The sequence below is a fragment of the Balaenoptera musculus genome, chromosome 2 (assembly GCF_009873245.2).
Source record: "Balaenoptera musculus isolate JJ_BM4_2016_0621 chromosome 2, mBalMus1.pri.v3, whole genome shotgun sequence".
NCBI classification, from domain to species: domain Eukaryota; kingdom Metazoa; phylum Chordata; class Mammalia; order Artiodactyla; family Balaenopteridae; genus Balaenoptera; species Balaenoptera musculus.
In genome coordinates this window covers 14,972,629-14,990,347 of record NC_045786.1, presented here as the reverse complement: position 1 = coordinate 14,990,347, position 17,719 = coordinate 14,972,629, and the positions used below count along the sequence as shown (strand labels likewise).

Below are 17,719 nucleotides of genomic sequence, written 5' to 3'. Positions count from 1 at the left end.
CATGGAGAATTTAAAGTAAGGGAGTAACTATCCTGAGCTACTGTCCCTGAAAGAACACTTTCAGAGTATAATTCAATTTTTTCCTTAAAAGATCATATTTATAGAATTTTTGTATCCATTTTAATGGTGAAATTCATGGTGAATATAAAAGCATGCTGGTGAGGATAGGAGAAAAAAAGTAAATCATAGGCCCTGAAAAATAGTCACTCTTCATCTTTATAATTTTAAGGATGTGATGTTGGACTTTGAACATGGAGAGCATGGCTCTGAAAATCTACATGGAAATCAAATAACAGCAACGACTATTCCACCCAATCATAATATCTTTTAGTACACTTGAGCTACGTGAAATTGCAAATATACAAAGTTCTGCTCAAGACATAGGGAATTTATTTTGAAAGATATTTTTTGGCAAATGAGAAACAAAGAGTAATTGATGATTAAAACATGCTAAAGATTTTACCAGTTAAGTATCTTTTTTAAAGGTGAATATCTATGATTCAATTATGTCTTTGATGAAAAATAAAAAGGAAGTCAAAGGAAAGACGACATTGCTGGAAAGACAGAAATTGATTTCAATAACTTACCTAGAAATTACAGTTGAGAATTTGAAACAATAAAGGCCATGATATGCCAATGAAAGCTTTATTCAGACCATGAAGTGAGATAAAAGTTTTACACTTTTAGAAGTTTAAATTCTACATAATTTTGTGGTTTTAAAAAAAATCCCGCTTTTTAAATTAATTCTTATGGAAATAGGAAAATGATCTATAGTAACCCCAGATATGTAGTTAACTTATGATTGCCTAAACATTACAATTGCTTTGTCACAAATAACTTGCTTTGGATTTTATTTTGTAATAATGTATGTGTGTACGTGTGCATTTTTTATGTTCTTAATTGTGTACTTCCTAGATTAATATGAAAAATTAGTTGGTATTCCCTGAGCTGACTCTCCTTTTAGGCAGCTAAAGACCTTGGAGGCAAGAAGCCAGTATAGGATTAACAATTTGTCATGGTTAATCCACAAAGTAAATAAACCCAGTGTGAATAATTGAAAGTGGGTAGGGTTGTAATGTGAGAGGTATTGAAAGTTAATTCAAGAGGAAGTTCTCCATAGTAAATTCCCTCTCGTTATCCAACAGCTAGAATAGGCTGGCATTGATAACTCTCTAAGCAGAGAGGCATTTGTGCATTATCAATGTTTTACCATCTTATCTGAAAACATATAGTCTTTACCTCCTTGATACAGTGCTACTTGAGCAATCTGAGAAATGTGAAGTTTTTCCATGAGTGTTTAGCCTCCTTTCAACTTTGAAAAGATGGTCCAAAACATTTTCTGCATTTTAGTATTAAAGATACATATATGTGATTTCTAAAATGTCCTAAACTGAGATTAAGAAAAGCAATTCAACATCATGAAAATACATTCATTTGTAAACTGGACTTGCCTGTTTGACTAGTGTTAAAATAACAAGGGATTACTAAAGGCAAATTTAATGTTTGAATTACTTATAGTACTATACTAGCCTCTTCAGCCCTTCCAGGTAATAGTCACTTTCCTGCAATTAAAGCTGTACATGCTATAGATTTCTGATTTACCAGTCTGCAAGGTGCTACCAAATCATATGGGAATTTGTCACTTAATCCAGACTCAACTATTGCTGATCAGACATTAAGACATTAATTATGTTTCTTTTTTTTAGCTACCATGATATTTTATTTTCGAAATGTGACTGAAGGTGAGTTGGGATATTTTAATTAAAATTTTCTGGGCTTTTTCTTAACATATTTATTATTTTTCTAATTATAGGTTTCATATACACTGGAGAAGTTGTACATCGAATGCTAACAGCCACACAGTACATCGCACCTTTAATGGCAAATTTTGATCCCAGTGTATCCAGAAATTCAACGGTCAGATATTTTGATAATGGTATGTATTGGTTAGCCTATTTTTTTACTAAATGTATACTTATAAACATTGATCATCAGATTCATATTAATATTTTAGTAACCTTGGGTTTTGGGGGGTAGACTGGAATTTTAAACTGCTTGATTCAAATGCCCCAAGATGACAAATGTTACACTGCAGCTGTTAATACTGCTAATATGTGGAGTAAAGTACGTGGTTAAATGTCACTCGTTTATTCATTCATTCATCTGTTCATTCAACAAATGTTTATTAACATGTATTGGGCACTATAATAAATGAGTTGCTGTAAACGACGCCTCGAACAAAGCAAATACATTTATTTGATGCTATTTGCAATACGTCCCTCCTATTAAAAAAAACAAAGTAAGGATAATTTGTTAGTTTTGATCTTCAGATAGAGGCAAGTGGCATAATATATTGATACTAATTTCCAAAACTTTTGAATAATGTGTACCATAAGATGAACACACCTTTTAAAAATCTAGGATTGTGGGTAATTAAAATCACTTAAGAAAAAAGTTTTCCTGACTTTGAAATATGAAATAGAGTATACTGACAACAATCTATCCCTACTATTTTTTGGGGGGACATATAAAATAGTCAGAAAAGACCTAGAATATGTCACTAAGTACCATTCAAATCTAAGTAAGAAATGTAAGGTCCTAAAGACATAAATGAATTTTCATGTCTACATCTTATTGAAAGCTGTAACTTTAGTAGAAGACGAAATTATAGGAAAAGAAGAGTTTGTTTTGGAAACTTAAAGATAGAAATTTCTGTTCTCTTTGTAATACAAAAATAGTATTTATTTGCCCAAATGACAATTTTATCTTTTAAAATAATGAAAGCATGTGGCCTGAACAGAGTTATTTCTTCTCTTGTCTTGCCTTAATAAGCAAGGAAGAAAATTACTATGGGATAGCATAGACTTACTCGTGACCATGGCTTTCAGAAAATGACATCATTTTGCTGAAAGAGATCTGACCAGTGTGATAAAGCCATTTTACAGGTCAAAATAGCAAAAGAGGAAGAAAACTAAACACACTTAGATGTACACTTTGAGAAATGAATTTCAAACAATTTGAATAACACCAAAGTGTGATCCAATATGAAGTAATACTAAATGTTAGCCATAATAATTATTTCCTTCTATTATTTTAAGAACTGTTATACTCTGTCCTCCCACTTAAAAAAATTGAGGTACTAAGGCCCAAAAATGTACAAATAGATTGTTAGTATACTTTAGACAGAGCTACAGTGAGCAACTTATCTGAAGCTTATTCCATGACCTACTAGACAGAATGAATCTACCCTAAGTAAATAAGAAAGTTGAGTATTTTCCAAGCTTTGTCACTTACTAGGTGATGTTGGGAACATTTACTCATGGGCACAAGCTTCTGATGACCAAGTTTTTAGACTGTTAGCATCAAAATCATAAAGCATATTAAGTCTCTTTCCCCATATGCTCTCTCACACACCCATGTGCCTAGGTAGCTCAATATTTAAATTTTACTTTTATTTAAATGATTTTAAAAAATTAATGTATGCCACTTCAACTGGATTCTAAATTCTTTAAAAACAAGGACTTTGACTATTTATAAGAAATTATTTTCTCTTCAATACCTGGCACAAGAACTCAATACACAGTCGGTCCTCAATAATTTATTATTCAATGAATGAATACATGAAAAAATTAGGTATGTAAGATGATTTTTAATTCTGGGAGTTGTGAAAGTACAAATACTCAAGAATTACTGTATTTTACTTTATTGAAATATCTTCTGTGTGATAACCAATGGGAATATTACATTCTTACAATATAATAATAAAAGCTAGTAATTGCCTGTGTTTTATTAAATGATTGAAGCACTTTTCAGTATTGTAAGGATCTTCACAAAGTCCTTTTATACCATAGCAACTTACTGAAATATTTCCAACTTTGATTGGTTAGGATCATTGAAGGAATGCTTAAGGATGGGAAACTCAACATTTTAGGAAAGCAAAAACTTCTCTAGAGGAGACAGCAGTTTAGAACATTTCTTCTAAGATAATATTTCTAAGTATTAAAGCACTAGATTTTAAAAATCAGACGACGCTTCTAAATATTATAGCCAGCCTAGAAGTCTGAGTCACAGAATATTAATGCACAAAAACTAGAGAAGTTGTAAAACTAAACCTTTTATTAGAAAAATAATTTGGTGGCTCATAAATAGCAAATTAGAAAGCATAAGTCTTACAGTGATCAGAAGCCTAATCAAGCACAGAATCAGAAAATTTGGAGTTAATAGTGACCTTAAATGCCCCTAGATCAACCTACTTGCCTGTTTTTATTTTGGAGATTAAGAAATTGGCATCCATTACTGATTAGACAGTTTGATCACCCTAGGGATACTAAGTTCCAACTGCTCAGTTCCATTAAGCACATAGGAAGGTACAGCGGCTCATGTGGTCTGTTATATGAGCTTAAATTACAACTTCAGCTCTGCCAGGAGGAACTTTACCACTAGATTTTGTGCCCATCATCAGAGAAACAGTGTAGGATTGTCAGTCATAAGCCAAGAGATGCACCACACTAAACCAGCTCTTTGGTGAATTCCAAGGTTTGCTCGTGGCAGATTATTCTCCTACATCATAGCTGATGACCAAAGAAAGTGTCTTTTTGGTTCACTTACCTAATTGCTTCCTATATTAGGTACTACCTAGGAAGCAATATGTGAGTAAGGGGCTGCTTAGAGAAATACAAGATCGTATCTCTAAAAGCCACTCTCACTAACCTGCAGACCATAAAGTTTTAGATTCAGCAACTTGTAATAAAAGGTAAAATTTGATATATTGATTATTCGATAAAACAAGATAGAGACATATAGTTAATTTTAAAATGTAATGATAACATTTACACTCAACTAATCTTACTAGTAGAACCATTTAAATTAAATGCTGGGGGAGCTGTGCTACTACATAATATAAAACATATTTGCACAATTAGTGTTATTTTAAAAAGTCTGCTACTAACAATGTATTGAAAATATCGTCACCAGAATTTGCATTAAAAACATTTAATTACTCAATTTAGGTAGACCTCTCTTTGTGCACAAAGAATTTGAGGAAACTATATATTTTTTGATTGATTGCAGAAATCCCTAGAAGGCAAGAATTATTCATCCCATGTTGTAGAAGAAACAGGTTCAAGCAGGTTAATTGTGTCCAAGGTCACACACAAAGTATTAGAGGCAGGACATAAGTCTAGCTCATCTGCCCTCCATTTCAGTGTTTCCTCTGCACCGTCAAAGTGTCTAATAGAAATTAGTGAGTAAGAAGGAGACTAGAGCTTGAGAGTTGTGAACACATGTGAAGGAAAAGAAGTGTTTGTTAGGAGGAATTTCATGATCAGAAAACCCTTTTACTTCTACGATTATGGGAAGTTTCCTGGCTATTATTGTCCTCTTGCCTTTTCCAGTTTTTAGAAAAATGGTAGTATAGATACAGAGATGCCCGTGGAAGGAAGAGACCTGGGTTTTCACTTACAACAGGGGTATGTCTCGGGTGCTGCTTATAACTAAAAGTACCAAGGTAAAAGTAAAAAAAAAAAAGTTTTTTTTACTTCTAAAGTTTTACCTCAAGGAAATAGATTTCTATATTTAAAGTGAATAACGTGATCATTTGATATATATATATACATTGCAAAAGAATTTCCTCCCTCAAGTTAATTAATATTTTCATCACCTCACATATGTACCTTTTTTCTTTTCGGGTGGGAACACTTAAGTTTATTCTCAGTAAATTTCAATTATATTGTACAGTGTTAGAAACTGTAGTCACCGTGTTATGCATTAGATCCTCAGACCTTATTCATTGTATAAATGAAAGCTGGTATCCTTTTGTCAGCATCTCTCTATTTCCCCCAGACCCTAGTCCCTGGCAGCCGACATTCTAAAATCTGTTTCTTTGAGGTCGACTGTCTTTGTTTTGTTTTGTCTTTAGATTTCACATGTATGTGATACCATGAAGTTTTTCTCTTTCTCTATTTGGCTTATTTCACTTAGCTTAATGCCCTCCAGATACATCCATGTTGTCACAAAGGCAGGATTTCATTCTTTTTGAGGCTGAGTAATATTCCATTGTGTATATATACCACATATTCTTTATCTGTTCATCCATAGATGAACACTTAAGTTGTTTTCATACTTTGGCTACTTTAAATAATGCTGCAGTGAACAAGAGAGTATAGATATCTCTCTAAGGCAGTCATTTTGTTTCCTTTGGTATACACCCAGTAGTGGGATTCCTGGATCATATGGTAGTTTTCTATTTTTAATTTCTTGAGGAAATTCCATACTGTTTTGCACAGTGTCTGTTCCAGTTACGTTTCCACCAACAGACTATAAGTGTTCTGTTTCCTCTACATCCTTTCCAGGATTTGTTATCTCTTGTCTTTTTGATAATAGGCATCTTAACATGTGTGAGGTGATGTCTCGTGCTTTTGATTTGTATTTCTCTGATGATTAGTGATGCCGAGCACATTTTCATGAACCTCTTGGCCATTTATATGTCTTATTTGGAAAAATGACTGTTTAGGTTCTTTGCCCATATTTTAATTGGGTTATTTGTTTTCTTGCTACTGAGTTGTGTGAGTTCCTTATTTATTTTGGATATAATCCCTTATTAGGTACATGGTTTGCAAATATTTTCTCCTATTCCGTAGGCTGCCTTTTCATTTTGTTGATGGTTTCTTTTGCCGTGCAGAATATTTTTAGTTTGATGTAGTCCAACTTGTTTATTTTTGCTTTTGTTGCATTTGCTTTTGGTGTTAAATACAAAATACAAAATATCATTCCCAAGACCTATGTCAAGGAGCTTACCCTCTATGTTTTCTTCTAGGAGTTTTACATTTCAGGTATAACATTCAAGTCTTTAATCAATTTTGAGTTGATTTTTGTGTATGGTATATTCTTTTGCATGTGGCTATCCAGTTTTCCCAGCACAGTTATCCAGTTTGTTGAGAAACAGTTCTTCCGCATTGTATATTCTTGGCTCCATTATTGAAAATGAATTGACCATATAAGCATGGATTTATTTCTGGGATCTGTACTCTGTTCCATTGATCTATGTGTCTTTATTTCTTAATCCCAAAACCATACTGTTTTGATTATTATAGCTTTGTAATATACTTTGAAATCAGAACGTATAATGCCTCCAGCTTTGTTCTTCTTTCTCAAGATTGCTTGGCTATTTGGAGTCTTTTGTGGTTCCATACAAATTTTAGGATTTTTTTCATTTCTGTGAAAAATGCTATTGGAATTTTGATAGGGATTGCATTGAATCTGTAGATTGTTTTGGGTAGCATCGAAATTTTAACAATATTAATTCTTCCAGTCTAGGAACATGAAATATCGTTCCATTTATTTGTGCCTTCTTCAGTTTCTTTCATCATTGTCTTACAGTTTTCAGTATACAGGACTTTCACCCCTTTGGTTAAATTTATTCCTAGGTATTTTCTTGATGCAATTGTAAATGGGATTTTTTTCTTAATTTCCCTTTCTGGTAGTCTGTTATTAGCACATAGAAACACAACACATTTCTGTATATTGATTTTGTATCCCGCAACCTTACTGAATTCATTTATTAGTTCTAACAGTTTTTTGTTGGAGTCTTTAGGGTTTTCTATATACAATACAGGCATCTGTAAATAGTGACAGTTTTACTTCTTCCTTTCCAATTTGTATGCCTTTTATTTCTTTTCCTTGTCTAATTGCTCTGGCTAGGATTTCCAGTATTATGTTGAATAAAAATGGTGAGAGTGGGTGTCCTTGTCTTTTTCCTGATCTTAGAGGAAAAACTTTCTGCTTAGTATCTTGTTAGCCTTAAGTATGATGTTAGCTATGGGCTTGTCATATATGGACTTTATTTTGTTGAGATGCATTCTATCTATACCTGATTTGTTAAGAGTTTTTATCATGAGAGGACGTTGAATTTTGTCAGATGCTTTTTCTGCATCTATTGAGATCATCATATGATTTTTATCCTTCATTTTGTTAATGTGGCATATCACATTGGTTGATTTGTGTATGTTGAACATCCTTGCATCTCAGGAATAAATCCAGCTTGATCATGGTATATGATCTTTTTAATGTACTGTTGAATATGGTTTGCTAAGATTTTGTTGAGTATTTTTGATCTATGTTCATTGGCGATATTGGTCTGTAAGTTTCTTTTCTTGTAGTGTCCTCATTTGGCTTTGGTATCAAGGTAATGCTGGCCTTGAAAAATGAGTTTGGAAGTGTTCTCTCTTCTCTGTTTTGGAAGACTTTGATAAGAATTGGTATTAATTCTTCTTTAAATGTCTGGTAAAGTTCCCCAGTGAAGCCATCTGGTCCTGGATTTTTCTTTGTCAGAACTTTTATAATTACTGATTCTATCTCCTTACTTGTAATTGGTCTGTTCAGATTTTCTGTTTCTTTGTGATTCAATCTTGATTGATGGTATGTTTCTAGGAATTTAGCCATATCTTCTAGGTTGCCCAATTTGTTGGCATATGATTATTCATAGTACAACAGTTTCTTATGATCCTTTGTTTTCTGTGTTATCAGTTGTTGTGTCTCCTCTTTCATTTCTGATTTTATTTATACTTTCTCTTTTTTTCTTAGTCTAGCTAAAGTTTTGTCAAATTTTTTATCTTAAGAAAGCTCTTAGTTTCACTGATCTTTTCTATCATTCTAGTGATATCTATCTAATGGATCTTTTTAGTCTCCATTTCTTTTATTTCCATTCTGATCTTTGATATTTCCTTCTTCTGCTAACTTTGGGCTTGGTTTGTTCTTCTTTTTTAGTTCCTTGATTTGTAAAGTTAGGTTGTTTTTTGAGATCTTTCTTTTTTCTTCATGTAGGCATTTATCTCTATAAATTTCCTCTTAGAATTGCCTCTGCTGAATCCCTTAAGTTTTATGTTTTGTTTCCATTTTCATTTATCTCAAGATATTTTTAGATTTCCCTTTTGATTTCTTCTTTGGCCCACTGGTTGTTCAGGAGGATATTTTTTAATCTCCATGTATTTGTGAATTTTCCAGTTTCCCTTCTGCTGTTAATTTGTAGTTTTATACCATTTTGGTCAGAAAAGATGCCTGATATGAATTCAGGTCTCTTAAAATTGTTAAGACTTGTCTTGTGGCCTAAAAAAATTATCTATCCTGGAGAATGTCTTATGTGCACTTCAGTAAAATGTGCATTCTGCTGCTGTTTGATGAAATGTTCTATGTATTTCTGTAAGGTTCACCTGCTCTAATATGTAGTTTAAGTCCAATGTTTCCTTATTGATTTTCTGTCTGAATGATCTATCCATTGTTGAAAGTGAGATATGAAGTTCCCTATTTTTATTGTATTGCTGTCTCTTTCTGCCTTTAGATCTGTTAATATTTGCTTTATATATTTAGGTATTATGATTGGATGCATAAATATTTATAAACATTTACAATTGTTAATATCCTCTTGATGAATTGACCTCTTTATTATTAAATAATGACCTTCTTTGTCTCTTGTTACAAGTTTTGGCTTAAAAGTCTACTTTTCTGGCATAAGTATACCTACCTCTGTTTTCTTTTGGTTTCCATTTGCATGGAACATCTTTTTCCATACCTTTACTTTTAATCTATGTGTGTTCTTAAAACTGAAGTGAGTGTCTGTGGGCAGCATATAGTTAAGTCTGTTTCTTAAACTCTTAACCCAGTCTGTGTCTTTTGATTGGAGAATTTAGTCCATCTACATTTAAAGTAACTAATGATAGGTATGGTTTACTATTGCCATTTTGGTAGTTGTTTTCTGGCTGTTTTGTAATTCCTTTGTTCCTTTCTTTCTCTCACTCTCCTTTGTGATTTGATTTTCTGTAGTGGAGAGTATTCTGAATTTAACTATATATTTACCTTTACTGGTGAGTTTTTTTTTTATATATATAATTCTTGTTACTTACTAGCATTCTTTCATTTTAGCTTGAAGAACTCCCTTTAACATTTCTTATAAGTCTGGTCTAGTGGTAAAGAACTTTTTCAGCTTTTGTTTGTCTGGAAATTTCTTTATCTCTCTTTTAATTCTGAAGAACAACTTTTCTTAATAAAGTACTCTTGGTTAGCAGGTTTTTTCTTTCAGCACTTCGAATACCTCACCCCACTCTCTCTTGCCTGCAAGGTTTCTGCAGAAAAATCTACTAACCGTCGTTAAAATTTCCCTTGTAGGTAACAAATTTCTTTTCTCTTCTTGCTTTTAAGATTCTTCCCTTGTTGTTAACTTCTGATAATTTGATTATAATGTGTTTCAGTGTAAATCCCTTATGATTCATCTTTTTTTGGTATTTTTGAGCTTTCTGGATCTGGATGTCTGTTTTTTTTCCCCAGGTTAAGGAAGTTTTCAGCCATTAGTTCTTCAAATAATCTTTTTATTTTTTATTTATTTATTTATTTTTGGCTGCGTTGGGTCTTTATTGCCGCACGCTTTCTCTAGTTGTAGCGAGCGGGGCTAATCTTCGTTGTGGTGCACGGGCTTCTCATTGAGGTGGCTTCTCTTGTTGCAGAGCATGGGCTCTAGGCACGTGGGCTCAGTAGTTGTGGTTTGCAGGCTCTAGAACACAGGCTCAGTAGTTGTGGTGCACGGGCTTAGTTGCTCTGCGGCATGTGGGATCTTCCCAGACCAGGGCTCGAACCCATGTCCCCTGCATTGGCAGACAGATTCTTAACCACTGCGCCACCTGGGAAGTCCTATTTGAATAATACTTCTGCCCCTTTCTCTCTCTCTTCTCATTCTGAAATCCCTATAATGTGAATATTGGTCTACTTGATGGTGTCCCATATGTCCCTTAAGCTATCTTCACTCTTTTTCATTCTTTTTTTTCCTCTCTCTGCTCCTCTAATTGGATCAGTTCTGCTGATATGTTTTCAAAGGCATTGATCTTTTCTTTTACTTGATATAGTCTGTTGTTAAACCCCTCTATTAAAACTTCCAGTCAGTTATTGTATTCTTCGGTACTATGATTTCTATTTAGTACATTTTATATTTTCTGTCTCTTTGTTGGAATTCTCACTTTGTTCCTGCATTGCTCTCCTGACCTCAATGAGCATCTTTTTTTTGTTTTTTGGCTGCATTGTGTGGCATATGGGATCTTGGTCCCCCAACCAGGGATCAAACCTGTGCCCCCTGCAATGGAAGCGCAGAATCTTCACCACTGGACCGCCAGGGAAGTCCAGTGAGCATATTTATGACTGTTATTTTGAACTCATTTTGGGTAAATCACTTACTTCTGTTTCATTAAGATCAGTTTCTAGAGATTTATCTTGTTTTTTGTTTGGAACATATCCCCTGTTTCTTCATTTTTCTTTACTCACTGTTAGTTTTTGTATATCAGATAAATAGCTACCTCTTCCAGTCTTGTCAGAGTGGTTTTCTGTACGACATGAACTTCATCAATCAGCTTGGCTCAAGCTCCTGGTTGCCTTTCAAACCTTTGTGATTGTTCAAGGCATCATCTTTGTTCTCAGTGACATCCAGTAGTTTAGGGTGCGCCAAGAGCCATCAGTTTCCCAAAGGGGAAGATCGCAGTCAGCACCTAGATTTGTTGGCAGTCCCTCAGGCAACAACATACTGGAAAAGTATGCAGTCAAATCCTCTTCAGGGATAAACTGGGAGACAGGTATTTTGTCTGCTCCCTCTGTACTGAGCCTTGAGGGGATAGCCAATGCAAGTGATGCATGTGCTCAAAGGTGTGCCTATTAACAATTGCTTCTTTGTGTGCTGCCGTCCTGTGGGACTCATGAATGCAAACCCCATTGTCTCTCAGAGCAAGATGACCTGGGGGCCTGTCCTCAGGTGGCAGCCACAAAAGCTGGGCGCCAGACATGTGTGCAAGCTCCTTCCAGAGAGATGCTGGTGACTTGGTTTTATCCTTGGACTGAGCCAAAGGAACAAGGTAGGGGAAGTACCCACTGGCTCTTCTGGGCTCCAGAGGATCACAGTAAGCACCTAGATGTGTGCAGTTTCATTATGGGTATTTTCTCAGTCGCCTCATGTATAGCAGTCACTCAGCTAATTTTGGATTTCTCTCAAAGGAAATTGCTCCTTGTGTAGCTGTACATTCAGTGTATCCATGGGAAGAGGGGAAGTCAGGAGCCTCCTATGCTGCCATCTTGGTCAAAAGATCTCAGCATTAAGTTATACTCAAAAACACAGTAATGACAGTGTTCTGGTCTACTTCAATCACCTGGTACAGGAATGAACTCAGGAAGTCAGACAGAAGAAGTGTATAGGGCAAAGTACGTGGGAAAGGGTATGGAGCGTCCAGGCCCTCTCTGGGCACTCTACTCCCCTAGCATCTCCACATCTTCACTAGCCCAAAAGCTCTGTCATGCAATATTGATTTTTTTTTCTTTTTAATCATATACTTACTGACCTGGGAGATAAGTTATGCTGCCTTAGTTCTGTGAGTTTCATTTCTGTACATCATTTTTTGGCAACAAGATTTTTTAAAAGATTAGAAAATCCAATACTTAGAGCTAAGCAAACGTCTTAGCTGCTCATTTGTTTTCTTAAAAAAATAAAAAAGAATAAACAGTGTCAGTTAATGAAATTAGAACACTCCCTAACACAATAAACAAAAATAAACTCAAAATGGATTAAAGACCTAAATGTAAGACTGTAAACTATAAAACTCTTAGAGGAAAACATAGGAAGAACACTCTGACATAAATCACAGCAAGATCTTTTTTGACCTGCCTTCAAGAGTAGGAAATAAAAACAAAAATAAACAAATGGGACCTAATGAAACTTCAAAGCTTCCGCACAGCAAAGCAAACCATAAACAAGATGAAAAGACAACTCTCAGAATGGGAGAAAATAATTGCAAACGAATCAACAGACAAAGGATTAATCTCCAAAATATACAAACAGCTCATGCAGAACAATATTAAAAAAACAAACAACCCAATCAAAAAATGGGCGGAAGACCTGAATAGACATTTCTTCAAAGAAGATATACAGATGGCCAACAAACACATGAAAAGATGCTCAACATCACTAATTATTAGAGAAATGCAAATCAAAACTGCAGTGAGGTATCATCTCATACCAGTCAGAATGGCCATCATCAAAAAATCTACAAACAATAAATGCTGGAGAGGGTGTGGAGAAAAGAGAACCCTTTTGCACTGTTGGTGGGAATGTAAATTAATACAGCCACTATGGAGAACAGTATGGAGGTTCCTTAAAAAACTAAAAATAGAATTACCATATGACCCAGCAATCCCACTACTGGGCATATACCCTGAGAAAACCATAAGTCAAAAAGACACATGAACTCCGATGTTCATTGCAGCACTATTTACAATAGCCAGGTCATGGAAGCAACCTAAATGCCCATCGACAGACGAATGGATAAAGAAGTTGTGGTACATATATACAATGGAATATTACTCAGCCATAAAAAGGAACAAAATTGGGTCATTTATAGAGACATGGACGGACCTAAAGACTGTCATACAGAGTGAAGTAAGTCAGAAAGAGAAAACAAGTATCGTATATTAACGCATATATGTGGAATCTAGAAAAATGGTACAGATGAACCTGTTTGCAAGGCAGAAATAGAGATACAGATGTAGAGAACAAACGTATGGACACCAAGGGGGGAAAGAGGGGTGGTGGGATGAGTTGGGAGATTGGGATTGACATATACACTAACTAATACATATAAAATAGATAACTAATGAGAACCTGCTGTATAGCAAAGGGAACTCCACTTTGCTGTACAGTAGAAACTAACACAATGTTGTAAAACAACTATATGTACCCCAGTAAAATAAATAAATAAATATAAATAAGACCTAAAAGAGAAACACTGATGAAAAAAAACAAAACAAAATATAAATTCTCATTGGTGGCTATTAAACTGTGTTTCAATTACTATTTCATGTTAATACTTTTATAATAAACACTGGCAGATTGACTCATCAGAATATGATATATAGCACTGAAGATTCATCCCATTGTACTTAAAGGGGCTTCAGAAATGTTAGCCTGAGGCCCTTTAAGCTACCTTGCAACCTTTTAGAAGCAGTACAACAAAGAAATGCAGACATTGTGAATTAAAGAAGAAAATTCCCATGAGTGTTAAAGAAATTTCTTTAGCATGGAAGAGTATAATTCTAAGTATGAAATAGACATTTTCAAGTCTGATTCTAGCTTCCCTGAATGTGTTCCTTTCTCTCTCAGCATTTGTCAAATGTATTTGAAGTTCATTCCAGCCACTTGGGTTGCATTTTGAAAGTGGCTCATGGAAATTTAAGCAGACAGTACCCATTAACATTAATGGACTTCCTAAGGCAAAATTCCCCCATACTGGGCTCAATATTAACCTCAGTATAAGGTTAGATTTTACCAAATATTTAGAGAATACTCAATTCTTTAAAAAATATCCCAAATGCTATTTCAGTAACAGAAATCCAGTTAACTATGTAAAATTCAAGTAGCACAGCTACTAGATGTGAAGGTTAGATCCATGATTTGTGAAGATTCCCACCAGAATTGATTGATACATTTTTCTCACTGCATTTCTTTTGTTCCAATGGGGTTTCTAGGCACAGCGCTTGTTGTCCAGTGGGACCACGTGCATCTCCAGGATAATTACAACCTGGGAAGCTTCACATTCCAAGCAACCCTCCTCATGGATGGACGCATCATCTTCGGATATAAGGAAGTAAGTAATGTATTGATAATTTCCTTCCCTATTGACCTTGACCTCTCTATCTTTTCCTCCAAGTGTCAAGAAAAGGACATTTTACAGTCATGAACCTCAGATCATTTTCTCACCTCTTGGTTTCTTTTGCTTTATTGAAAAAAATAAAATTTTTAAAATCTACTGAGTAGCACTAATTGTTAATTCTTTGGGTTTTGTTTTATTTTGCATTCTGATACCTTGGCATTCTGACCCATTAATTTCATAAAATTATTAAATAATTATATTCTTGTGGTAGTATAATGAAATATCTCTAAGAAAAAATATTTCCAATTTGGAAGGATTTTCATCTAAATCTGATTACTTATATTTATACTATTTATTTGTTTTTGCCTTGTCAACTTCTTTGACATTTTTTGGCTATAATTTCAAAAGTGTTAATAGACATGAAGTCTTGTGTGGCTCAATGACCCAATACTGAAAGTATTCACGACAGCTGAGTCCACAATCCCTTTGGCAAATGTTTATTGCCACCTGATAGGAAAGATTAATTAGAGATCAAAGTGACAGAAAGAATAAAGAAATTTAAACTTAGTTTGTTTCATTTTACCAAATTGACAGGGAATGGAAATTGACTAAATTGTAGCCTTTAATTTACAGAACGTCTAAATTAGAATAATAGCATGTTTGGTTTAAAACTCTATTGACAGTGTAATTAAGGTCTATTAGACAACCTAAACTTTGGGGGAAGAAAATAAAGAATATAAGAATAATATATCAGATGTGATGTTTTAGGCAGTCAATAGTCACAATGTGAATTGATAAGGGGCATTATTAACCCATGGATTAATGGGTATTTATAATAATACAGACTCAACATCTTATTTTCAATTGAAGGGTTATTTTTCCCTTGGGAAATGAATCCCTGGCTATTAAAAAGATGCTGACAATTTAAAAAGGATTCACTTAGGTCACGTCTTCTGAAATCTATCTTTTCTATAAAGTGAGGGATGGTTGTATTTCAACTCAACAGGCCAACTTTTGGAAATCTCATAACCATGTTAAATGTTTCCACTCTTTTGAAGAATTCTTCTGTGTGGAATTAATCATTTACTTGGGGCAATAGTATACACAGAATATAATGTAAGATCCGTTCTGCTTGGTGCTTCCTTATCCAGAGCTATGTTTTGGTATCATAGCCCACCATATCCTTATATCACACTCCCTGGAAGCTGAGACAATGTTGCTCAAAGGGACTCATTCTAGTTTTCATTGTAATCTAGTGTATTGCTGGGACTGCAGAATGATGTTATGGAATATTATTTTCAACATTTTAACCAACAGTGGTAAAATTTCTGGAAAGAGGCAGAGTCAGTAAGTCTAGAATCTAAAATCTCACTAATTGTAGGCTTTGTCAAAACAGAGGTTTGTGTTCTTATTGTGGTCTCTCTCTCTAGTCTTTATTATCAAAATTGTCATCTTTGTTTATACTGTTCTCAATGAGTGTCTCACATTGCAGAGCAACAGTTTATTTTTCCTATTCTCTCTTTGTAGTGAGGTTGGTGTTTTTAAAATGTCCTTTTCTTTTCTTTATTTAATCAAAGAGAAATTTTCCATTATGGTTTTCCTGTTTTGTCATGGGAATATTAAGCTGACAGGCAATTTTAACACTTCCTTAATATTTCCAGACTATCAGTCCTTCTGAATTTAGAGTTCTAAAGAAATGACTACTTTATTATTTGCCTTGCTGTCCTTTCTCTGTCTTGGTTAAAAAACAGTTACTTATTTCCTATTCTACCTCTTTGCTTCCTGATAACTGTCATGTATTTTATTTTGCTGAGGCAAATTTCTATTTGTAAAATTTGCCACAATAAGGATCCCCATGCATTTGAGGTGAGAGCTAGGTGCTCCTGGCCTTTCTAGAAAAATATTTATAATTTAAATAGCATAAAATCGTGTTCTTTACATAATGTATTATCCTTGACAATGTGCTTTAACATACATTATAGTTTTCAATTCTTCAACAGTATCTTATATTCTTAATATTCTTAGCCTTTCACAAAGGCACTGGCACATAAAAGGTGTTTAATAAATGTGTGTGGCTTAATTATGGAGTTAGATCATACACAATTTATCTTTATTTTATAGCTAAGCAGACAATCAGAAAGGTTAAATGACATGCTTGAGTTTACAGAGCTAGTTAAGGACAAATCCAGAACAAAAAACCTTAATTTGGTGACCCCAAGATACCTCAACATTTTTTTCTTTCCCAAGGAGATTATGTAAAACAAGTCACAAATCTATTTCTCATTTGTTTTTTTCCAATAAATATTTGTTAATGTTTGGTGTTTAATAATCTTTTTATATGACTCCCATATATTACACAATTACAGTCCCATAAAGTCAGGAGAAGTATTCCTAATTAAGCTATAGAGCTAATGAAATTGTAAGAACCTAAGAATACAAGGAGTATAATTTTGTATTCCTGTTCAGATTAAATATACCGAAGCAAAGTTATAGGTTGGAAGGTAAGTGCCGTTCTTACTCTAATTAGTTGCTTTTAACTGATTAATGCCAGCTTTGTTTTATTTTATTATATTTTACATGAGTGAGAAGAAAAATTCTGATTTATTCAGAAACTACTAATAATTTTACTCAACATGGAGTAAAATTAGTATTTCATTGAATACATTTTTGACACAAATTTCACTTTTATTACCCTCAAATGATTTATTCCAGTAGTTAATTATGTTTCTCTTAGTAACTCTTAATGTGCCAACTGCCCATACTAACCACTCAGATGACCTCCAATTCTGTCATGTTCCATATGTAGTCATGTCTCCAACCACATAATTTTTCACAGTGCAGACTGTGATAAATAATGATCAATAAATTAGAAAATACATTTGTACTTATAACAATCTTAATGAGATTGAGATAGGGCAGTTACTACTGCTGTTTGAAATCAGAGTAAATACAGATTTGTTCAAAGTATTTAATGATCCTCCACAAAGTCACAGTGTTCTCTTAACCATACTGGTGGGAGAAGTAGTGGGGAGACAGATTCCTTTAAATAATTA

At 34.0% G+C, this 17,719-nt stretch overlaps 1 protein-coding gene across 3 annotated transcripts in view; it reads left to right on the top strand.

Annotated features, from left to right (window-relative positions):
- Positions 1–17,719, top strand: part of PLXDC2 (plexin domain containing 2) — a 414,916-nt gene that overhangs the window by 263,262 nt on the left and 133,935 nt on the right. For all 3 annotated transcript variants that reach the window (XM_036842292.1, XM_036842291.1, XM_036842293.1), the window contains 2 exons: positions 1,814–1,936; positions 14,542–14,660. In XM_036842292.1, the coding sequence (XP_036698187.1) occupies positions 1,814–1,936; positions 14,542–14,660 (242 nt within the window). The remainder of the gene's footprint in view (positions 1–1,813; positions 1,937–14,541; positions 14,661–17,719) is intronic.